Consider the following 24,965-nt stretch of genomic DNA (forward strand, 5'->3'; position numbering starts at 1 on the left):
TAAAAGTGTAGTTATTGTACGAGTGCGAGTAAACTGACTTTCATATGCGAACAGTGCAAAAATAATGCAACATTGGAAGAAATATCTTAGTTTTGAAACAGCTTCGAGTGCAAAGAGTTAATACTTACGCGTTATTTTTAAAACGAATCTCGTCGAAAAAACTCACACAATTTTTCTTGTCCCATAAAAATATGCGGTATTGCTTTTAATGAGTTTACACGTGCCCGTAGATTATTGTATTTCGTTCGTTACGTTTCAATTCGTGCACGGTTTCGTAGAGAGAAAGAGAAAGAGAGAGAGAGAGAGAGAGAGAGAGAGAGAGAGAACGCGGAGAGAGAAAGCGCGAGAGAGATAGAGCGCGAGAAAGAGAGCGCGAGAGAGAGAGAGAGAGAACGCGGAGAGAGAGAGAGAGAGAGAGAACGCGGAGAGAGAAAGCGCGAGAGAGATAGAGCGCGAGAAAGAGAGCGCGAGAGGGGGGGGGGGGAAATATGGTCGTTGAAACACGAGGGCTGATATAAAACATGAAATCATAATACGGGGAAATACGAGACAGACGTACGCGCTGCTGTACCTTCTGGTAGTTATTTCTGAAATTAATTTAGCCGGAAGTAAAGGAAATTCGAGATACTTGTTTTGGAATAATTTTACAGCCGCGGTCGCTTTGAAAATTCGCGGCTCGTGGCGCCGTCTTTCGTACGACATATGAGCCGTTTATTTTGAAAGTGGCATAAGTCACTTTGTTTTTAAGTCGATATATTCAAGGGTTTGCGTTTTAACACGTTTAAAAATATGGATGCTAACTTTCGAGAAGATTTACTTGTATTTGTTATCTCAGGATACTGATATTTTTCTCGGTATAAATAATTTCTTATAAACATTAAAAAAATCACCACTTTCCATTACGGTAAAGCGACTTATGCCACTTTCAAAATAAACGGCTCATATGTTGCGAGTAAATCTGAATCCTGTGTACACGGTACTTCCTCCTATAAAGATGATACGATTATCGTTGCCAAGAGACATCTGAAGTATAGAAGACCAGCGTTCTCTAATTGCGTCGTCGGTAGCTTGCGCCGACGTTGGAGGACACAATGTCGTTTTATTGGATCGTAATGGGGGGCCCTATTTAAATCACGTCGATTCGAAACATGCTGCGGAATTATAGTAATTTCCTGGACGTAGGCGGGAGTCGTCGTAACAAGCGCGACGCGGTCGGCCGTGGTCGACTACGAAGTCGAGAACCCCGGATAGGCTATATTTATATAATCCCAGCAAACGGTTTCGTAGAGAAAGTGAGAGAGAGAGAGAGAGAGAGAGCGAGAGAGAGAGCGCGAGTAAGAGAGCGAGAGAGAGAGAGAGAGAGAGCGCAGCAAACGAACTTCTAGATGTCGCCGGGCCGAGTTCGTCGAACGGCGTGTGACCCCTGCGGCTCCATTTTAAGAACAATGTGCAATTGAAATTCAGGGTCATCGATTCACGCTCCCGCGTACACCTTACGCGCGTGGGTCAACGCACGCTCGGTCTGCTCTAGTATACGCACGCACACGCACACACGCACACGGGTCAATCACAGGCATACATATTCCAACGATAACAACCGAAACTGCGTAGAACCGCGTTGGATTAAATTGGACGAAAATTGCTGTAATTGAGCATCGCGATTTTCAATTCATGACGAAAACACTGTTTTTGTTTACTGGATCGCGAATTTTATGCACCTGCGAGTAACATTAATACGGAAAGCACAATACAATGAAAAAATATTAACGGGACAAATGAATTTTGATTCAACTTCCGTTGCCTGCAACCGATGCATTTGTACTTTACACGGAAATTCGCGGATTAACCCTTCTAGCACTAACCGAAATCAGAAAGTACAGTGGAAGGAATTTCCATGTTTTGTATTATTTTGATGGCTTTATATCGTACTTGTATCGCATGATTTTTATTCAAATTATATCATTTGATTATATCGTAAATTATTGTATATCAATATTGTATATATATAATATAATATATTATAATATATATAATATTGTATATATTGTATATCAAAAGGTAGACCTCGTTTTTTCATAAATAAAACGTTTAAAAGGGTTAATCATGAAATGCTCGTTGACGCGTAAAACATAAGCGAACCGATACTGCTCCATGGTATTCGAACGAACATACGCGTTCCCACAAACCATCCAGCAAAGAGAAAAATGCTTTTCCTGCATCGTAACGATCTACTGTGCACCTAACGAACACTTCACGAGCCAACAAAGGCCAGCCAGAAAGGACGCTGCTTTTTTCCGTCATTGTCCTTATAAATACTTCTTAGCCGTTGTACCAGCTCCGCGAACCGCATAGCAGCCACGGCCAAAGAGGACAACGTGCTTAGGCGTGTCTAAACGGTTCACCGTCACTGTCCTACGCCAGTATATTTGTACCGCGTTCCTCGTCCGTGCAACCGAACGAACGAACCGCGCTCGGTTAGTGCTGTACAATCTCCTCGGCGGTCAGTTGCGCTTGATGATCACGGCACGGCGTGCCGACTGCGAACGTACGTTCTTTCCGGCCGACTTTTATATGTGTTTCGGTCGTCCGGTCGCGAAACTTTGTCCGGAACAGTTCGACGCAGCCGGTGGTGAAAAGCTCGTCGCGGAATTCATTGTGCAAGCGAGTGCTCTCTCTCCCGGGATAGAGTGAGTGAGAGAGAGAGAGATAGAGGTTATGTGAGTGAACTCGAATGAACTTGAGCGAGTGTTCGGTACCACAGTTCCCGTTAACAATCTCCTGCGAACGGTGCACGCCTGCGGGAAAATGTTGTTGCATCGTTTAGCTCGTTACCCGTTCGCCTGACACACTTTTCCGCCGGTCTCGGATGAAGCAACTTTTTCCGCCCGTAAACTCGATTCGAACGCGCGCAGAGGGTTAGGTCGCCGCCGTGTCCGTTTCTTTCTATCGCGCGTCGGCGAAAGTGGAACTACGTACCTCGCCACTCGGCGTCCCGCGTCGCATTTCTACTAGCTCTGTGATTGGACGGGATTCTCGAACGGGCAGCGTTCGAGGATCGGTGCGTTAGGACACGCTATCCGGCCGAGCAGAAACTAGGCAACGAGATCGTTGCTTCTGGTCTCCTGATAGGACAGTTCTTCTCGCGTCCCGGAAATTCGCCGGTCTTGCGGTGCTAGGGCAGCTCTTAGGTCAGCGCTAAAGTGTCGACGGGAAGAGTCTACGTCGTAGATTCTTTTGTCCGGTGTGCGCGTCGAGAAAATTAAGAGCCAGTTTTCGGTTACTTTGGTACAGCCTCTAACTGTCGGAAAATTTTGATATGTAAAATATATTTCTGAATTACTATTTATCGCAAATATAAAAAAATATTACGACAAAAAAATAAATCATTTTTTGCCGAGATCGAACAATGCATTTCCCTTGGCTTTAAATGAAACCAATATGTGATAATTGAGATACTATTGTGAAACGTTTCCGATTCCGAATTTATCACGCGGAGATCAATTAAAAGATACTCTGTCGTTCTATCATTGTCAATTAGTGCAACAACTGCCGCAGAGCTGCGTACAATATACAATTCATTTAAGGACATTGAAATAGTTTCTTCAAAATAGAAATTCGTAATTAAACGACTAGATTATTAACTAAACTTGTTATTTTCTTGCCGATTTCTTCTCGTTTTTCTCTCTATATATAATTATAAGTCTTAAAAATATATTTTTAGATTTGTTGCAGATTGCTTAGGGTTTTCCACCGAATCAGGTGGTTTTCGAAGATTTTGTCCGTGCCAGGTGTTAGGTTCGATTCATTACGCGGCTAATAGAGCTGCTGGCAATGTCAGTTTTTATCCGGCTTCGTTGACGAGGTGCCCTTTTCTCTTTTCGGTACTCTCTTGGGTATCATTTGTATGTGAACAAGCGTTGTAAGCAGCATCGATCGAATTGTATTCGCCCATTATGTGCATTACGTAAGTGCAACAGGGCCTGATCGCTTTTAGATTCAATTACCGATATAAGTCGGTATAAGGATTTTGTCGTTAATTCTTGACGTTACAGTATTTTATTATTTTATTATATATATTTATTATATATATTTTTTATTATTTTATTATTTCGTGTGATCTATTGGTAATTATACACGTGCATTTTGTAATTATTACATATCTGTGAGGGGAATAGATCGGTTCGGGATTTAATGGATGCATATGAAAATCTGCAAACCAGATATGTACACATGTGGAATGATATCCGTAATTAGACGTTGCGGTCATCCTCAGCGATTTCAAACTCGTCGTGTTCAGACAGTTTCTTGGTACCGCATGAGTAACCATTTTCTAAGATACTAATTAAATGGCTGCTTCGTGTTTTATAACAAGTTGTCGTGCAAGTAGGTAACGTCTTTATTCCTTAATCTCAAGAAACCATCTATATTATGAATAGACAACGGATTTTTTTGTGCATTTATTTGGTTTGCGAGCTTGTAGAATATAAGAAGACATATATTCATTCTATAAGAATTCTCAATTCAATTTTCATTTGTATAAAATGACTTCTGAAGATCTTAAGACTTATAATTATATATAAAGAGAAAAACGAGAAGAAATTGGCAAGAAAATAACAAGTTTAGTTAATGAACTAGTCGTTTAATTACGAATTTTTATTTTGAAGAAACTATTTCAGTGTCCTTAAATGAATTGTATATTGTATGCAGCTCTGCGGCAGTTGTTGCACTAATTGACAACGATAGAACGACAGAATATCTTTTAATTGATCCCCGCGTGATAAATTCGGAATCGGAAACGTTTCACAATAGTATCTCAATTATCACATATTGGTTTTATTTGAAGCCAAGGGAAATGCATTGTTCGATCTCGGCAAAAAATGATTTCAGTCTGTTACGATTAGGCTGGACGTTTATCCCAATACGTGTTTTTTTCAATCAATTTAAGCATCATAAAATTCAACTTCACACAATTATAAACGCTATATCGTGAATACATTATAATAATGATATCTTATCATTTGGTATACCCACCCGTGTAACAATGATTTTACTCGATAAAAGATACGCTTCTCGCTCAAGCACGTTATAACGCGATCATCGCCATCTCGCCTAATCAATCACCTAATTGGCTCATTTTAACGTTGTATAACATCATCGCCCCTCGTGCGAACGTTTGATTAGGCACTAGTGACCCACATAATCGCCATTTGTGCATGAAAATTGTAAGGAACGCGGACATGTAATATTGTTGAATGATTTCAACAAACATTTATTTATTATAAAACCAGTTTATCTTGGATCTTTTGCAATTTCGCTCGTTGCCTGTCGCCGAAATTTAAATATTCCGCCAAAATATGCGATTCGGCGCCAGATATTGCACCAGCATAACCTATCACAAGGCAAGGTCAGCCGAAACCGAAACCCGGTAGGCGAATCAATGAATCTGTGACTCAAACATGTTCTGATAAATATTGTAGAAAAAAAGAAAGGTGCTTCGTCGGGGGACCGTAGAATGAAATAGAACGATTTATTTGTTATTTTGCGGGATGACATTGTGATATCGTTCAAAGACAATAATAAACGAAACAAAACATGCTTCGACGAAACCAAAAAGCTCTACTCTACTGTGAACTGTTTGGGCTTTCAGAGGAGGACGAATCACAGATCTTTGTGAAGTTTTTCAAATTTCACAAATGTTACGACCTAATACCGACCAGTGCCAAGTTGGTCGTTTTCGACACGCATCTCCTCGTCAAGAAGGCCTTCTTCGCCCTTGTCTACAACGGTGAGTGATAAATTTAATTTCTGTTATAATTCAGTATTTTTGTTCTATATCTTCTGTATTGACTGATCTTTTGTACAGGTGTAAGAGCTGCGCCATTATGGGACAGTTCAAGGCAAGAATTTGTGGGGATGTTAACAATAACAGATTTTATAAAAATTCTGCAAATGTACTACACCAGCCCATCTGTAACAATGGATGAATTGGAAGAACACGAATTGGATACATGGAGAAGTAAATACCACTTTTGTTTTTTTTCTAGATGTACAATTATAATGTTTACTAATGAAAATATTTTTATGAACGTTGCTATTTTAGAAGTTTTGAAGGATCAAGTTCATCCGTTAGTGAGCATTGGCCCAGATGCATCTTTGTACGAGGCCATTAAGACTCTTGTACAAAACAGAATTCATCGTTTGCCTGTGATAGACCCAGACACTGGAAATGTTCTCTATATCTTGACACATAAACGAATACTAAGGTTCCTCTTCCTTTATGTGAGTATAGAAAAATACTCATGAGAATCACAATGTATAAGTAGAATATGAAATTCATTATAATGATTTAATTTAACAGATTCATGAGTTACCAAAACCATCATTTACAAATAAAACACTGAGGGAGTTAAGGATAGGTACATTTGATAATATTGAGACAGCCACAGAAGAAACTAGCATAATTTTAGCACTCAAGAAATTTGTAGAGAGGAGAGTTTCAGCATTGCCAATCATTGATACTGAAGGCAAATTGGTTAACATTTATTCAAAGTTTGATGTTATTGTAAGTATATTAGCTATTTATTAGCAGCACAACTGTTCATCAAAATTTCATAAGTCGAAACTTGTTATTATTAATACATAAATAATCTTATTCTATTTATTTTCAGAATTTAGCTGCAGAGAAAACATATAACAATTTAGACGTTTCATTAAGAGAAGCAAATGAGCATCGTAATGAGTGGTTTGAGGGAGTTCAAAGTTGTAAATTAGATGAAACACTGTTTACTATTATGGAAAAAATTGTTAGGGCAGAGGTACAGTATTTATTATCGTCTTGTTTATAAAAAATAAAATAATTTATGAATTTTATTAAATTAGAATATATTCATGTTTTTTAGGTCCATAGGCTAGTAGTGGTTGACGATGATGATAAAGTGATTGGTATAATTTCTCTATCCGACTTACTCTTCTACCTCGTTCTTAGGCCTTGCGGTAGAAATATTTTTTAAAGTTCCACATAAAATGAACGCAATTAATGAAAATAATATCGAAACAACAACAACTATAATAATTGATAATAATTTGCAGGTGAGGATGGCAGTAGCAATAAAAATAGTTCTATATCATTAAGAACACAGGACTCTCTATCAAAGAATCCGAGTTCTGTGCAGTTGGAAGCTTCTCTTCCTGATGGTGAACAAGAAGCTGAACCAGACGCAGCTGAAGTAAACCAATCTGAAGAAGCACCCGCGACACCTAGTCCACCGCTGAGTCCAGCAGCGTCAGATATGTCTGAACCTCAATCTAATTTAGTAAATCAGTCTCAAGAACCTGCATGGCGGGAAGTAACTGTATCAGGGGGAGAATGAGACAATGCAAGTTTGTCATGCCATTGAGCATGATACTGTGACCGGTTTATCACTGTGAAATTAAGATTAAATTTACAGTGGAACAGCGGTAAGAAGCGAACAAACAAGCGTGTATTTTTCATCTGTTTTTAATATTCGCGGTTGCCATTGTCTTAAAAATTTATGAAAAACACACGAATCGATTATTCTGTACTCATCGAACCAGTTAGAGACAGAAGTTGTTATAACAGGAGTTATTATATCACATTGAGCGCGAAAATTTACGAACGAATTTTACTGGACGCGACAAACAATAATAAAACGCGACGCTGTGTAATATATAAAGTTGAGTAAGCTTAATTTTTTATGGTACAAATGCTACTCAGCATAGACGTTCGAGCTTCTTGCCAGGAACGATCGCTACGCCATTAATTGCTCAGGGTATGAATTCTCCACGCCCTTTCTTCTATCGTACACTGGGAATGTTTCAAAAAGAATTTCGAGGAAAAAAATAACTGTTTCGTCCTTTACATTTATAATGCTACTGTGCTTTTTCATATTGGAACCTTTGTATTTTATTTCCGGTCAAAGATCTAGATATAACGTACTTTATTTAATAGATGTGTACACAAAATATGAAAGAAATAGTAGCTGTATACTGAAGAGTGTTCCTCCATAAGGAATAAATATGGACCCCGTTTTTACAAAGGCCTTCCATGCAATAACCTTACTGCAGTGAATACTATAGTTTTAATCAAAAGCCTCTAAATATCTGCATCCGGTATGATTATTTGTAAGGATAATTTCTTTGTCCAAGAATATTTCAAATCGGACTTAGAAATTAAGTTAATTGCACAGGATAATTGTGCGACACACACTTCACAGAAAAGAAACCGATCTGGTGCTTTTGATTTTATGTTATTAGTCGACTATGATATAATTATCGAATGAATTTATTGAAATATGATACTAATTACAATATGAATCATTGTTTTGATACATACCCTTCAAAAAAGATTCATCTACAGGAAGGCACTGTTTGTATGTATTTAAGCTGCAATCTTTCATTAGATTTTTATGTCATTATTTTGTGTATGTCACAAGATAACATTTACAAGAGAAAATGTCACTAAATATTAAGTGTCAGGCCTACAAAACATTGGTAAATAAAATCTTTTCTTACCTTGAGCATGCGCTGCCACCACAATCTTTAATCAGTGCTTGAAATATTTAGAGGTATTCGCAGTACTTTACCCCAAGTTACTTACAAAACAGTTTGATTGTGAAAATATTCATTTTACACTTATTTTAGATTTGTGTGTACATGTATATAATTTAATTTAATTTTACGTCCTTTGAACACTTATATTCCGTTTGTATCTGCTTTACGTGAAGATTTACGTACGAATAACGAGTTACAACGTTTTTATGTGATCTCTGACCAAAATTCTGTATATTTTATAATGGAGAATGAAATTGTAATCGGCGTCGTATAAAATGTGAAATGAAAGTTTTAAGATCATGTTTTATCTCACTATGAATTTGCATGTGTAACCAACGACTATTTAAAACGACTTTTTTCCGAATAGATACAAATAATTTTACGCAAATTGTCATCATGTTAATTCTAATTTTTCGTATAACGTATATAAGTATGCAGTATGATGGTTGAGAATACACCGAATTACACTTGATTCTGTTTGTAAAAAAAAAAAAGAAGAAATTATGTATACATAATCTCGACAAAATAAGTGGTAGAAAGCATACTTATGCAAACACGATCAACTGAAGAAACTAGTTTCGTCACGAAATATTTCTTTATTCTACGCCTACTGCACGAAGAAAAGGTGGAACTTAATGAATTACGCGAAGATCTGTGTGTTACATCTATATGTGAAAATTTGTATATAAAATGGCCTCTGTGCCCAAGGAACATGATTTCCTGTTTGGCGCAAAGCTCCATTTTGCTCTGTAGAAATATGGGTAACAAAAGAAACCACCTACTCCATCTTGACGGAGACAGTGCCTGTAATTTAGTGAATTTATTCCTAGGTACGTTTACGAGAATAAGAGTTAAAAAAGAAAAGAAAGCTATTCCATTTCAGATGTAAGCCCAGTCAGGATAAAGCAAGTTTGCGTTAGTATTATCAGGAGGCGTAGTGGACAATGATTTTTGTACAGCTGAAAAAAAAAATTATAGCCGAATAAGATTTAGTGTGCTGTAGTTGCGAAACGTTATTTCCTTTTAGTACAAAATGCGTTTCAACTTTGCGAGTTGTCACGTTCACTTTTTTCTAGTTTCTAGACTTAACAAAAATTACGAGTAGCCTACGTCCTGCAGCGCACCCGACTTCAATATTGTATTTACGAACCGCGTTAAAAAAGCACAATTTACGAAGATTCTGAGAGAAAACAGGTATGCGGTAGTTGTTATTACGCTCGAGGAAATTATTGAACTCGGTGTACGCTGCATTTGCGAACCAAAACTATATATAGACAAGGTATTAAGAATAAATTGTACAATAACAAAAATTAATCGAATAAAATTAGGCAGTACACTTTAGTCGCGTCTCAGTACTGTATATCCAAGACGAAAAGAGAAAATGATTAGCGTATTATTCATGTCCCTCGTACATACGTGTAAGTTACAAATGGAAAAAAAAGCGAATTGCTGAGTGACAAAATACACCATAACAGAAACATTTTATTTTATCGTTCTTGATCACTCTTGTATACCTCATTAATCCTACTATGTCCTCATTATACGTCAAAGATTGTTTTCGAACATCCTAACAGTTTACCTGCAAGTGATTGTTGCATTGATTTTTTAAGAATCTACTATATAGTAATTCCTAATTAAGGATTTATCAACCAATCTTTTAGTAGTAACATCAAGTAATAATTACAGTAATAACTTACATCGTAAATTTAATTTATTTTAAGATTATTATATGGAGCAAAATTTTCAAACTGTTTTTGATGTAAGACAATCGTTGACAATCCTATTTTTCAAGAATTCTGCAGGTAAAGTAATAATATGTATATATATACATTCTTTCATACAAGTTATGCATCTATGATTTATTTGAAAGTTTTCTGATTTATAAAATGTAGTAACTAATCTTATTTATGACTTATGCATGGATCTACTCTCACGTAAACCATCAATGTCTTCTTATAATTATTTACACTCACTATTAATGTGATTTTCTTTTCTTAGAGTCATATTTTCTTGAAATAACTGGAGACATTGGCTATAAAACAATACAATAAAAGATTGTACTATTTTTCTTTAATATTAATTTTAATTTTTATATTAAATTACTTACCTTTTCATTGTCTAAACGAAAATGTTTCTTTCTTTTCACCAACTTTTTATCTTCCTTACTGTTGATTACTTGCATATTTTTGAACAACATATCATATTCTGTATCACTATTTACAGATGTTTGTTCATTCTTTTCATTTTCATGGTTTGTACTATTTCTCTCGCTACATATTTGTTCAACATTTTTAGTCATCGAAGTACCTTCTGGCAATGAAAAATCTGAACGCAACAACATACATGACATCCTTGAAGTTAAATAAATCTAAAATACAGTATAAAAATAAATTCATAAATGTAAATCATTCTATAAATTGAATATCTAATTATTTAAATTAAATTTTAGAGTAATTTACCTTTTTTAATAATTTCTTCGTATTCATATGATGTATTCGTAAATACCTATCTAAACTAACACTAACAAGATAAGGTTCTGTTGTACTGCAAGCTATACCAGTTACAGCACCAACAGATCCTTTGTATGTATTCAATACTTTAGCTGGTTTTCTCAAATCTACGAGATTCATTTTACCTTTACCAGATCCTACTATAATTTGTCTGCAATAAAAAAGACATTATTACAAAATTACCAGTCCTCCTTTATGAGTACTACATGAATACAAATTATTACAATATAAGTTTCATTTTCATTTTAAATTAATCAATATCCCTTAATCGAGAAAGTGAATTTATCCTAATGATCTGTTTTTATGATTCACAGTCTTGTCATATACTATACATACTTTTCTCTCGATGTAACAGCTAAAGTTGTGAACGCTTCATCTTTGACTTCCAAATTTATAACAGGTCTTTTCTGTGATTTTGGGTCATATAATTGTACCTTCAATGAATCAATTAAATCTTTATAAGTTGAAATGTAACAATAAAAATATTTTATAAATACTAAATTTCATACATGTCCATATTTGCCAACTGTGACGACTTGCTCTGTGCCAGGAAGGTATTCAATATCAGAAATCCAAATACCCACTGGCAAATTTAACCAATCATTGGGTAGACGTTTTGCTGTGAATACTTTCTCTTGTCTATTTAAATCGAATAATTTTAATATATTCTCGTTGCCACCAGTAGCTATTATATTTTTATTTATTTTGGAGTGACGCATTCTCTCTAAATTTTTACCAGCATTTATTATAACTCCATCTTCGTCATCGAATCGCCATAGCTTTACTTCTCCAGACTCGACTGCAGTCAGAATAGCTCTACAGTATTCATTGCATAAATGTCAAAATTTACTATCAAAAATTTTATGGAAGAGACATTGTACTTTTAAAAAAGTTATTGCTTACTCATCGTATCTTGATATGCCATTTATTTTTCCTGTACCAACATTACAGAAAAATGAACAAGTAAATGTTGAACATTCGGTATCATAGACCTTTACGCTGTAAAACAAAAAGATTTAAGATACTTATTGATATGGTCAAAAAGCTTAATGACTATTTAATTGATAAATTACTTATTATATATAACCTCCTAATTTCTTTCGTCCCACAGGCAATCAAAATTTCTTTTTCAACATCATCACCCCATGAGATTGTTGTGACACTGTCATTGTGTGTTATAGATACTAAATTTTGTATGTTTTGCATTACACATTGTTCTTTGTTTATTTGTACACCTGTAAACAAGGGATTAAAGATCAGTTAAAAGCTTCTGTAATCAGTTCTTTCTTTCGTTAGTGGTAAATGAATTTTTTAAGATAAAACTTAATAATATCTATCATAATTATATGAAGAATACCTTTGAAAACGCCTGATTTGCCACCTACATAAATATCATAGTTGTCTTTCGAATACATTTTCGAAAAATACAGATGATTTAATAATACAATTTAAAATCGATGTAAAGTTAACCATGTGGTTGCTCAACACTATTTACTACAATGAAGTTTACGTTTCGTACACGAGCTGTGAACGAACAATCGATAAATCGATAAATCTAAAATTTTAATTCATGTAATTACGTATGCGTACATATTAATAAATGATTGATTGATATTTCAACAAAAAAATCAGATTTTATGGAAATGCTATTTTGAATATTCAATATCAAGTTTGATTAAATTTTGTAATGAATAACTCCTCTTGATCATCTCCCGTTTTCTTTCTAAAGCAACTGCGTGAAGATGCATATACACACATGCGCAGTAGAGTGGTGGGGTTAGAAACGTTCTTGAATTGGGAGAAGAAAAAGCTTCTGAACTGGGAGATGACTATTGTAAGTGTACATACATTCATATTGACATTCTAAATAAAAACATTCTAAATTCTTTATTATTTTATTTGTGTTTCGTACAATTGATAGTGAAATTATATTTTCTCTAGATTATTTGAAGAAGGATCATGTACAAAGATATACCGAAAAATGAGAATTGTACATTAATACAAGCTATTAATTCAATTATTTCTATGGATGATACAGTACTCGAGAATATTGAAATAGAACAGGAAAATATTGAAACATCTATTAGCCCTAATATACATGAATGGAGTGCTTATGATGTATTTGAAATGAATAAGGAATCTGAAAGATTACCACCTGCCGACAATAATGATTCCAAAACAAGCATTCAGGAGAAAAGTATTTTAAACACCTCTTGTACGGTTACTAATGAAGCTAATCATTGGGAAGATGAAACATTTTTTAATGTGTCATTTACACAACTAATTTCTTCTAATGAAAAAAATGATACCTCGAATTGTCTTACCCAGGTTATATATTTCTTGATAGAGTAATTGAGAATATAATATTTGCTCATTTAATGACATTTTATTGCCTATTCTTTTTTATAAAATAGGTTCCTATTTCAAAATGTGAAAACCTTATTGAAGAAACAGTTTCCAACGATATCATGAATTCCACATGTGTGTCTCATGATAAATGGAAGGACAAGAATTTATTAAAAAGACAAACCATTGGCGACAATAATAATATTCCAAACAAAATACGTTGCAAGCTTAAAAAAGATTCTACATTTTATGGATTACCAGATCCTGTAAAAGACCTTTTATTAAAAATGAGGGGTATTGATAAAGTTTATGGTAAGTAGATTTTATTTCATACTTATTAAATTTTAATGATATTATTAACAAGTTTTGACTTACTCAATGTGTTCAGAATCGTTATGTAATGTTTATAGACTGGCAGGATGAGTGTTTAAATTCAGATGCAATAAAAATACGAAAAAATTTTATTTATACCCTTCCAACAAGTGGTGGCAAAACTTTAGTTGCAGAAATATTAATGCTGAAAGAAGTGATATGTAATAAAAGAAATGCAATATTTGTATTACCATATGTTGCTATAGTACAAGAAAAAGTTGGTATCAATTTGTTCACTATAACGATACAGATTACTTTTTTATAAATAATGGTTACTTGTTTATAATTTATAGGTTCAAGCAATGGCACCGTTTGCCTTAGAATTAAATTTTTTGATTGAGGAGTATGCAGGAGTTAGAGGCCACTATCCACCAAAAAAACGCAGAAAAAAGAATTCTATATATATGTGCACCATAGAAAAGGCATTGGGTTTAATCAACAGTTTAATTGAAGCAGATCGTTTCAATGAAGTAGGTAATAGTATGCTAATAAAAAGTATAAGACATGTAATATTATAATATAATATTACTATCATTATTATAATATAATAATAAAACTATGACATAATATTTACTTGAACAATTATAGATTGGTCTTATAGTTGTGGATGAATTGCATCTACTTGGAGAAGGTGGGAGGGGAGCAACATTAGAAGTTCTCTTAACAACAGCATTATATATTAATGGTAAGAAAAAATAAAAAAGAAATGAGATATATTATATAAATTGTAGTTAGAGAGAAGAGGATTACTACAAAATTTTATTTTGAATTTTCCACCTATTTTTATCGTGTAAATTCAACTAGTTTTCTTTATTACTCGCCAGTCTGGAGACAACTTGTATAATATCTTATTGCATATTTTAGAAAACCTTCAAATTATTGGTATGAGTGCAACAATAGGCAATTTAAAAGAAATTGCGGACTTTTTGAATGCAGATTTATACATTGGAAATTTTAGACCTGTTGAAATTAAAGAGTATGTTAAGTGTGATGATAACATTTGGCTACTCGACCTAAAAACCGAAGATCTCTTAACAGATCTAAAGAAAATTAATTACCGTGTATGTTTATTTACTTCAATCGATTTATTGACTGTAAAAAATTTAAAAGCTACTTCTTAATTGTATTTTTGTTTAATAAGTACTCAAATGATGCAGCAATCATCGATCCAGACAGAATTGGAGGTTTAGTAATGGATGTAGTTCCACGAGATTCCTGTCTCATATTTTGTTCTAGTCGTAAGAATTGTGAAAATGTTGCCTTGTTATTAACTAAAGTTTTATTCAGGTGATATATATTTTTTTACAATTTAAAATTTTGAAATTTTAATATGTTCATATCAATGTTAGATGCGTTCTTTATGTATTTAAGTATTATATATGCAGGGTTAGGCCAGTAACTGACAGTACAACCGGAAAAGAGGATATTCTACATGCAAAAACAAGTCGAAAAAAGAACAACATATTTTCATTTAAGGCTGCGTTTTCGAGAAAAGTGAGTTGAAAGATGTGTCAAATTTGCATGGCTTGTTGTATGATGAGTAGTAGAATTGGTATGTCACGACCAGACACGCCACCTTGATTCTTATTCAATAGTATTATTTCGTCAATCTAATTTTTCTCGAAAACGGAGCCTTAAATGAAAAGATATTTTACATTTTTGTATGTAGAATCATTATCCTCCGGATTGTACTGTCAGTACTACCTACTGCTCATCCTGGACGTATAAATTTCAGATCGTTGGAAGAACATAAAAAGGATGAGAAGCAAAATTTATTAACTGCGCTTCAAACCGAGGAAGGCCTGTGTCCTATATTGCGTCGAACTATAAAATTTGGTGTAGCTTATCATCATTCTGGCCTTACAAGCGAAGAAAGACGGCTATTAGAAGACGCTTTTAGAGTCGGAACTATCTGTGTTATATGTTGCACGTCAACATTAGCTGCTGGAGTAAACTTACCAGCAAGAAGGGTACTTTATTAGCACAGTTCTTTTGAATCGTAAAAAGTGTCCTGTGTCTGCCAAAAAAAAGATCTGTGTCTCCTAACTTCGACAAATATTACAGGTAATACTAAGAAGTCCGTATGTAGGCAATCAGTTTTTGAATTTAAGTAGATACAAACAAATGATTGGAAGAGCTGGTCGCGCTGGTATGGGAAATATTGGAGAAAGTATACTAATATGTAAAAAAAATGATTTATTAAAGGTAATAATACTATATCTTCTAGTACAATATATCACATAAATCAAATATTAGAAGTTTTGTTTTTTTTTCTTTGTTGTAGGTGAAGGAACTTTTAATGTCTAAAATGGATGATTGTTTAAGTAAATTACACGTTGACAATGACAGAGGCATTAATAATTTAATTTTAAGTGCTACATTGTTTTCTATAGCGAAAACTAGATCTCAGTTACATAAACTATCAAAACGCACTTTACTCAATATTCAACAACAACGTTTAGATGTTAACATAAAACATGTTGCGGACAAAGCAATAACAGAATTTTTAAAAAGTGGTGTAATGAAAGTTAAGCAGGAACGAAGCTATAGAGGATTCAAACCGAACGTAAGTGTTGCTATCCCATCGCAAGATGAAGACTCTGCTAATAAAGTCACAGAAATCAACAAGAAAAAGACAATCGTTACACTGCTGGGTGAAACTGAATTAGAACTTTGTAGCTTGGGGCGAGCTGCTATGAAAGGTAGAACTAAATTTACTTATTAAAGAAAGTATGAAAATCTTTTGCAGTTTTCATTTTCTCAGACTTAATATCATATTGTAGGTAATATTGATATGAACTCTGCGTATACACTGTACACAGATTTACAAAGAGCACAGGAACACTTAATTCTTGTCGATTATTTGCATCTTTTATATCTTGTTACTCCATACGATATTGTGTCTCAAATAAAACCAATCGGATCCATTTATTATGATGTGGTAATTAATTATTTCTATGTGCTATTAGATCTATTCTTTTTATACAATGTTCATAGCTTTTGTTGAATTTTTAGGTCACTAATTTATCAGAGACACAAATGAAAACAGCAAGACTTCTTGGAGTTAACGAGACATCCATTATCAAATTACGCGACGGCTTAATGCCTAAGGTAATCAATCATATTTTTGTTGCAACAAACATGTTTTATTTAAATCGTTTCAAATCTAACAGAATGTGGAACCAAGAGTAACTCAACGATTTTACGTAACATTAATATTGTATGACTTGTGGACACATCATGCAGTTTATACAATAGCAGACAAATATCAAGTAAATAGAGGTATTTTACAAAACCTTTTAACAGGAGTTTCTTCATTTGCTTCTTCTGTAGTTCGATTTTGTCAGGTAAATTATTAGATCATCTGTATTTATGAGTTAATTCTTTATACAAATTGAATAATCATTTTAGGAGTTGGAAGAATTTTGGTCATTTGGAAATATATTAGATGTGTTCAGTAAACGATTGTCTTATTGCTGTCCTCTAGAGTTAGAGGTATTAATGGAGTTACCACAAGTGAAAATTGTAAGTTCAACGAAGATATATTCCATATAACGGTCATTAATGCACAAATTCTAATACCTGCATATTTTTTACTTAGGGAAGAGCACGTCAATTGTATAATGCAGGTTATAAAACATTACAATGTATCGCCAGAGTGAAACCGGCCGATTTAAGAGAAAATATTCCATATTTAAGTAAAAACGCATCAATACACATTGTCGAAGCTGCTAAAGTAATGTTTTCATTAGCTGAGCTTATATTAATAATTATAATTTTAAAATTACTATTTTAACTTTAATTTTGTTTTATCCTACAGTTATTGATACTAAAAAAGATAGAAGATCTTAAGGATGAAACAGAAGATATTCTAGATGGTATAGACATAAATACTTTAACAGTATCATAAGTTGTCAAACTTTCATTATATGAATATGAATTGAAGCTTTTTGAAATTAGCAGTTTTGTACATACATACATTATAAATTATTTTTTATAATTATAAAAATAAACTACATTTCGTTTTGTATACCTAAATGGTTAACAATATTTTATATAAGATACTCAATTAACTTTTCCTATTCTTTTACATCAGTCATTATAGATTGTGCCATACAGATCAATGTGTTTCAAGAAATGACACATTGTTTAAGCTGACACGTACATTAAAAATCCAAAGTGTATTTGATATTGCATTAAGGATAACTAATATCAAATCATTCTGGTACAAATATTATATTTATAGTCATTTATAAATATTTATACATTTATACTCACCTTATAAAATGTAATAAACATAAAAATAACAATTTTTTAAAATAAACACAAACTCAAATTATCTTTGAATGACATCCAGCAATATTTTTGTATTTTAAACTCTACCGTTTCTTATATAAACATGATTTCAACGTAATAGGAGATAATTTGTATCTTTTACGACCTATGTCTCTTTGCTTTTTGAAATCCAAGAAGTAGAACAAATTGTGAGACAAATCCTTTAAAATATTTTGGAAACCATAGTCACTTAATACTTTTATAAAATCTTCCACGCTGTCAAATCGACTTTCAACTTCAGCTATTTTTAAAATACCACTGAAAAACACATTTTACATTAATTTTGATTAAATTAAGAAAATTAACTATAACATTCAAGATATATACTGCGTATTTTGAATACTTACTCTTGTTTAAGAATTCTATTTGCTTCTATAATATAATCTTTAAGATTAGATCCCATAAGTGACAAACAGAATACAACAACGTGTACACTATTAGTTAATAAAGGTGTATGTGCCATGTCACATGCTGTTACATTTTCGTTTAAAGAAATAAAATCAAAGGAATGTACTTTTTGAGTGACCGAAGTAGAAAGTCTTGCTTCTCCACAACCAAAATCTGCAATAACATAATCTTTCGGCCTGTAATAATAATGATACAATGTTAAAATATTAGTTTAAGAATTAAACCGATAACTTTTTAACATTCTTCACTAACATTTTCGTAATAGATGATATTATAACATCAAGAGGATTTAATGGCCACTGTGCAATTTGCTGTTTGTATCCCTCATGATATGCTTTAAATGAATCTGGATCATCTTTGAAATAGTTTTTTGATTCCAAGCTATTATTGTTATACATTGTTTCATTCAAATACCTAAATCTGGATGCTTTTAATTTAGACATCATTCTTTCTCTTAGAGGATTTATTTTTGCGATGGCTTTTGGCTTTGACTCTGCCAGAATTTCTTTAGCAGCAAGGCTTTTTTTTAATTTCTCTAAATTTAAATTATAGCGCTTTGATAACATTTTAGGGTTATTACTTTTTTCTGAGGAAGCAACTGGAAATTCCTTTCTCTTCTCTATTTCTTTCTTTGATGTTAATGACTTTACTTTTCCTATTTTATCATTAGTCTCAATGTCTTTAGTAGCAAGTCTTTTAATTTCTTTAAATTTAAATTATAGCGCCTTGATAACATTTTAGGGTTATTACTTTTTCCTAAGAAAGCAACTGGAAGTTCCTTTCTGTTCTCTATTTCTTTCTTCGATGTTAATGACTTTTCTTTTCCTGTTTTATCATTAGTCTCAATTTGCTTTTGCTTCTTTGTCTTTTTATGCTTACCAATGCTTATTTCCTTTGAATTTGGTAACAAAGAGCTTTTTTCTTGCTTTCCAAGTGCTGTAACATTATTTTTCTTTATATTAGTTTGTTTAAAAGACTGATTCCCACTATTTTTTTGCTTTATGTTTTTTTGATTTTTCTGAAATTTTTCTTGATTCTTTGCACCTTTGTTTTGAACCTTCATTTTCTTGTCTTTTACCTTCTTTCCTATATTCGTTACATCTGCAATATTACTATTAAAAATATTTAAGGATGAACGACTTCCTCCATTTTTATGTAACTTTTTCAATTTTTGCTTTAGATTCTGTGTACTTTTCTTAGGTTTATTTTTAAATTTTATTTTTTGATCCTTAATCTTAACAGGTTTGTTATTCTTCTTTTGATCAATATGAAAATAAATAAAATTTATGTAAAAATGTATACTATATTTTCTTGAATATTTTCAATGTGTAATTCTTAAAACGTGGGACCATTCGAAAAATGGAATGACAATTAATTTATAAAAAATACAAGAAAACTCTTTAGCCAACCTAATAATTTACCTTAGAAATATTTTCTTTGTCAAGATCTTTATGTGTCTTCTTTTTATTAGAAGTATCCCTCTTTAACTTTTTTCCCATTTTGCTTACTTGCACGTGCACTTTTCAGTCAGGAAGTGCTGCAATTTTTATTTCGTGTAATTTATGAAACAATCGCACATCTGATCACCGTTACCAAGCATTCATTGTTATTTCTTGCCACGTGACTCCATTCATGACGTCACGCATGAGCAGTTCAGCAGAGTAGAAGTAGAGAGCAGCGTAGTCGACCGACGCAACGTAACTAATCGCATACATGAGAGCATTCTTGGCACTCCTATTTTCACCCCTCTCTGCTGAACTGCTCATGCGTGACAATGTAATGCTAGAATGTTATGCTCGTTACAATATAATGCTAGAATACAATTTGAATTGTGAGTTTCTTTTTAATTCCTAATAGAAAACGCCGGTGACTCCATCTCGTATTTATCAAACAGCTGCACATCTCTAGATAATACCATTTATGTAACGAAATCTGTAAGCAGGCACCGACTTGCCAAATCCGTAAGATCACGTGACTATCCTAGCCTCTTAACGATGTCGGTATTTCAGATCGTGTAACATGAAACTCCATATGGTGACCAGTCTATTCTGATACTTTGTCTGTGGTACTAGATATGTTTTGTACAAGAAAAATATGTTATCGGAAACGTCATAGATGTCACGATGTGATAATTTTTCCACGATTTCCATCTGTCCATTAAAAATGTTTTCACGTAGTATGCGCAGCTATGCACGTACCTAAGTGTACCTAACCACGGAAGACGCGGTAGAATAATGTCGGATGTAAAGTAGTCGAACGCGTTCAGCGTGGAATTTCGTAAATTATATTATCATGGAAGATATTAATGATAAGTTTTTCTACGTGTACAGTTCATCTTTAGATACGAAGATACAAATTAAAATGTAAGATTCAATTGTACGTGTGTCGAATACACTAAACGTCAGTATCAGCTGGTATCGGGTTACTATAATGACCACGTTATGAAATATTTTAGTAACGAAAACAAGTGGATCATTAACAGTACCGTTGAATATGCGATCGGATTACAACATATAATCCTGATGACGAATAGACACTTAAATTTTTAATCACCGTACACACAACTTTACAAAGAATCTTCTTTACGTAAATTATCTTAATACATTAGAATTTTTTTCAGAGGAACATTAGAAGGCAAAAGGCAAAGACCAGAGTATGATAAGTTACTTATAGACCCCTTATTAAAATATTCTGGTCTATATGGTGTTAATGGCGGACGCGGAGATTTATCTGCCTCTCTACAGGTGTGGGCTAGTGGCAGACCTCTCGCTTTACCTGTCCACACAGCTTACAAACATTTTACTTCACGTTGGAAGTACGTATAACATTTTGTATAATGTCGTTGAACATCGTAAAAACTTGATAAAGACGTAACTCTAAAAATAATCGTGTCAGATATCTTTCTGTAAATTATCGACTTTCGTTTTTCTTGTACTCCTTTTTATTATAATTTCAAAATTTGAGTTTTCTCATTTAACTATGCCAGTATAATTATGTACTAGTTTTACCATTTCTTTATATAGTTTTCATAATTAAAAACATTTCTCCATTTTTGGCAAGCTTTTGAAATCAACAGTTTCATATAATTATTTGTTAATTTCTTTATAGCTGGAATCAATGGGTGACGCTACCCATTTCATATTCTGATTTACCAAGGGATGCTCAGTTATGTATAAGCCTTTATGATTGTGCCGGACCTGGAAGGCAACTCCCAGTGGGGGGTACCACAATATCTTTATTTGGGAAACATGGCGTATTTCGACAGGGAATGCTAGACCTCAGAGTGTGGCCAGGAGTAGAAGCAGATGGTAGTATGCTGTCTAGTACTCCAGGAAAAACTAGGGATCATGGGAAAGAACAAATGCAGCGATTAGCAAAACTTGTGAAGAAACATAGATATGGGCAAATGAATAAAGTTGATTGGCTGGATAGATTAACATTCAGGGAAATTGAACTGATTAATGAAAGAGAGAAGAGAGCATCTGAGTATTTGTACTTAATGATTGAGTTGCCAGAAGCTACCATGGATGGTATACCGGTAGGTAAAACTTGATCATGATCCATAAATTTATTGATATTAGAATCAAAGTTCAAATTTTATTATTATGTATTAGTTGCGTATCGCTTTGTCAAATTGTATTCAATTCCGTATTACACTTTTTTTTTTATTATATTAATATAAACTCTTTTACTTTAGTACTCCATAGTATATTACGAGAAGGATGGAGATGAAGTTGTACAACACAGATCACAACCAGATGTGGTAACCCTTCCTGATTATGAGATTTTACAAGTAAATCTAGTTATTTAATTATTCTTTACACAAAAGTATTTTCAAACTTTCAAAAATATTTCTTAATAAATGTATCAGCTTTTTATCATCAGTATATTATTATTATTAGGAAAATCTTGTGGAAGCGAAACATCATAAATTGGCTCGTAGTTTACGTAGTGGAGGACATACGAGAGAATTAAAACCAACTTCGAGTGTACGAGATGCTTTAAATATAATATTAAGTTATCCCCCGACAACAGCACTGTCTACCGAGGAACAGGATTTAATTTGGAAATACAGGTTTTATTTATCCAGTCAAAATAAAGCTTTAACGAAATTTGTTAAATGCGTGAATTGGAAAGTTGTTGGGGAAGAACGACAGGCATTAGAAATGTTGGCACTGTGGGCTCCGCCGGACCCAGAAGATGCGTTAGAATTGCTTGGACCAGCATTTACTCATCCAGCTGTTAGAAGATATGCCATAGCCCGATTAAATCAAGCCCCAGACGATGACTTGATGTTATACTTGTTACAGTTGGTACAAGCTTTAAAGTATGAAGATTTTGAAAGTATTAAAAGAGCACATCAAATTTTAATGAAAGAAAAAGAATCCGAAAAAGTTGAGAAAATAGATAGAGATACTCAGATTCATGATTCTTCTTCGACACCTATAATAAATGTAAGTATTCTCACAGCTTGTGTCTACAAATAGTGTTATAAAATAGAAATCGAATTTTTGACTTATTACAAATAGTATGCTTAATTTGCAGTTCAATGAATCGGAGAGTGGGAAATTCTCAATAAATCAAGATTCCCTTATGGATTTAGCATCTTTTCTGATCACTCGTGCATGTCAGAATACCACATTGGCAAATTATTTTTACTGGTATCTTTCAATCGAGTGCGAAGATCAAAATGACCCAGCCATAAGTGTGAAACAAGACACACGCGTTAAAGAAATGTACATTACTGTAATGGCAATGTTTTCGACAATGCTAGCTCAAGGAAATGCTATTTGGCAAAAAAGAAGAGCATTTCTCTCACGCCAAAAAATATTCATCGACCAGTTAGTAGCACTTGTGAAAGCAGTTGCAAGGGAAAGCGGTAACCGAAAAAAGAAAACTGACAGACTCAGAGCTTTACTGGCAGATCCTGATCCAACTTTTAAAATAAACTTTTCGAATTTTGAACCAATACCTTTCCCCTTGGATCCAGAAATTTGTATTAAAGGCATCATTCCGGAAAGGTACAGTAACTTTTTACTTTCAATTTTAGAAAATATACATTTTTAATCATTAATTTTATTGCTTTTAGAGCGAGTCTTTTTAAGTCAGCACTTATGCCTTCAAAATTAACATTTTTGACAACGGACAATAGCGAATATATTGCGATTTTTAAACATGGCGATGATCTGCGACAAGATCAATTAATCTTACAAACAATAGCACTTATGGATAAATTATTAAGAAGAGAAAATCTAGATTTAAAACTTACACCGTACAGGCAAGTATTTTTGAAATCGTTTATGATGTATTGTTATTTAAAGTGAAAATTAATTTATTTCCAGAGTACTTGCAACAAGTACTAGACATGGGTTTTTACAATTTATTGAATCTACGACGGTTGCAGAAGTTTTAGCTAGCGAGGGTTCTATATTAAGCTTTTTTCGTAAACATCATCCTTCCGAAACTGGGCCCTACGGTGTTGTACCTGAAGTTATGGATACTTATGTGCGAAGTTGCGGTAAATACACATTTTTAGAAGATGATTTAGGTTACTATGATTTACATAAACTGCATAACAAACTTATATTTTAGCTGGTTACTGTATTATTACATACGTGCTCGGTGTTGGTGACCGGCATTTAGATAATTTGCTTTTGACAACTTCAGGTAAAACTTTCAAATTATAAGATAAAAGCGTTGATAATTATGAATAACTTAACCGATATTTATATTGCAGGAAAACTCTTTCATATAGATTTTGGTTACATTTTGGGTAGAGATCCAAAACCTTTACCACCACCGATGAAATTAAGCAAAGAAATGGTCGAAGCAATGGGAGGTGTAGGATCGGAACATTATCATGAGTTCCGAAAACAGTGTTACACTGCGTTTTTGCATTTGCGCAGGCACGCGAATTTAATATTAAATCTATTTTCGTTAATGGTTGACGCCAGTGTACCAGACATAGCGTTAGAGCCAGATAAAGCTGTGAAAAAAGTTCAAGATAAACTGCGTTTGGATTTGAGTGATGAAGAAGCAGTGCATTATGTGCACAATCTTTTGGACTTGTCGGTGACAGCTGTGATGGCAGCGTTAGTGGAACAATTACATAAGTTCGCACAGTACTGGCGAAAATAAATTTAAATCAACATAATGATCACGAAGACTGTGTTCCTTCCTATTGCAATTATAACATATTGTATATAAATGACCATACATCTATAAATCTAATATAATTTATTGTATTTTGGGATTACTTTAGGTAATAAATCTTTGATAATAACAAATAGTCGGGTCACACTTTTTACAATTTTTTAAACTGCATATTAATAAAAAAAACTTGAATCTTCATGTTTGCAAGTAATATCTTTTAAATAAGTCACTTCAATTATACTTCATAACAGATGGATGTAATTATAAGTG

The 24,965-nt window shown here is 33.4% G+C and overlaps 5 protein-coding genes across 8 annotated transcripts in view; 3 read left to right on the forward strand and 2 right to left on the reverse strand.

Moving 5' to 3' along the window:
* Positions 1-10,056, forward strand: part of SNF4Agamma (SNF4/AMP-activated protein kinase gamma subunit) — a 260,410-nt gene extending 250,354 nt beyond the window's left edge. For all 3 annotated transcript variants that reach the window (XM_033467829.2, XM_033467828.2, XM_033467830.2), the window contains 7 exons: positions 5,648-5,785; positions 5,864-6,016; positions 6,101-6,279; positions 6,359-6,562; positions 6,669-6,815; positions 6,900-6,993; positions 7,090-10,056. In XM_033467829.2, coding sequence (XP_033323720.2) covers positions 5,648-5,785; positions 5,864-6,016; positions 6,101-6,279; positions 6,359-6,562; positions 6,669-6,815; positions 6,900-6,993; positions 7,090-7,370 — 1,196 coding nt within the window. In that variant the 3' untranslated portion in view covers positions 7,371-10,056. The remainder of the gene's footprint in view (positions 1-5,647; positions 5,786-5,863; positions 6,017-6,100; positions 6,280-6,358; positions 6,563-6,668; positions 6,816-6,899; positions 6,994-7,089) is intronic.
* On the reverse strand, positions 10,034-12,627 carry l(2)k09848 (WD repeat domain 74 lethal (2) k09848). 2 transcript variants are annotated; one of them, XR_013033099.1, is made up of 9 exons: positions 12,439-12,627; positions 12,169-12,316; positions 11,985-12,080; positions 11,591-11,897; positions 11,418-11,515; positions 11,031-11,232; positions 10,679-10,939; positions 10,269-10,603; positions 10,034-10,150 (listed from the first exon to the last, which is right to left on the reverse strand). XR_013033099.1 is itself a non-coding variant. In XM_076520769.1 (8 exons), the coding sequence occupies exons 1-8, from the start codon at positions 12,494-12,496 to the stop codon at positions 10,547-10,549; spliced, it is 1,227 nt and encodes a 408-aa protein (XP_076376884.1). In that variant the 5' UTR covers positions 12,497-12,627; the 3' UTR covers positions 10,034-10,546. The 2 variants fall into 2 exon arrangements, 1 of the variants encoding a protein (XP_076376884.1); XM_076520769.1 differs by having other exon boundaries at positions 10,034-10,603.
* A 155-nt stretch (positions 12,628-12,782) lies between these two features.
* Positions 12,783-17,837, forward strand: mus301 (mutagen-sensitive 301). Its single transcript, XM_076520767.1, has 17 exons — positions 12,783-12,915; positions 13,023-13,409; positions 13,496-13,739; positions 13,838-14,016; positions 14,093-14,269; positions 14,388-14,484; positions 14,664-14,860; positions 14,941-15,086; positions 15,535-15,769; positions 15,864-16,004; positions 16,084-16,501; positions 16,583-16,740; positions 16,815-16,910; positions 16,973-17,146; positions 17,211-17,324; positions 17,401-17,535; positions 17,620-17,837. Exons 2-17 carry the CDS (start codon positions 13,041-13,043, stop codon positions 17,707-17,709), a joined length of 2,970 nt encoding a protein of 989 aa, XP_076376882.1. The 5' UTR covers positions 12,783-12,915; positions 13,023-13,040; the 3' UTR covers positions 17,710-17,837.
* Positions 17,838-18,135: 298 nt separating this feature from the next.
* LOC117219013 (uncharacterized) lies at positions 18,136-20,251 on the reverse strand. Its single transcript, XM_076520770.1, is given in 5 exon segments — positions 18,136-18,392; positions 18,482-18,718; positions 18,795-19,210; positions 19,213-19,797; positions 19,964-20,251. Coding segments are annotated over 5 exon segments (1,530 nt in total). The 5' UTR covers positions 20,042-20,251; the 3' UTR covers positions 18,136-18,178.
* Positions 20,252-20,599: 348 nt separating this feature from the next.
* Positions 20,600-24,829, forward strand: Pi3K59F (phosphatidylinositol 3-kinase 59F). The gene is made up of 10 exons (XM_033467832.2): positions 20,600-20,905; positions 21,163-21,357; positions 21,651-22,080; positions 22,240-22,335; positions 22,445-22,996; positions 23,088-23,563; positions 23,632-23,820; positions 23,885-24,060; positions 24,135-24,209; positions 24,280-24,829. Exons 1-10 carry the CDS (start codon positions 20,835-20,837, stop codon positions 24,678-24,680), a joined length of 2,661 nt encoding a protein of 886 aa, XP_033323723.1. The 5' UTR covers positions 20,600-20,834; the 3' UTR covers positions 24,681-24,829.
* The last annotated feature ends 136 nt before the right edge of the window (positions 24,830-24,965 follow it).

This window comes from Megalopta genalis, chromosome 4, assembly GCF_051020955.1.
Source record: "Megalopta genalis isolate 19385.01 chromosome 4, iyMegGena1_principal, whole genome shotgun sequence".
NCBI classification, from domain to species: Eukaryota; Metazoa; Arthropoda; class Insecta; order Hymenoptera; family Halictidae; genus Megalopta; species Megalopta genalis.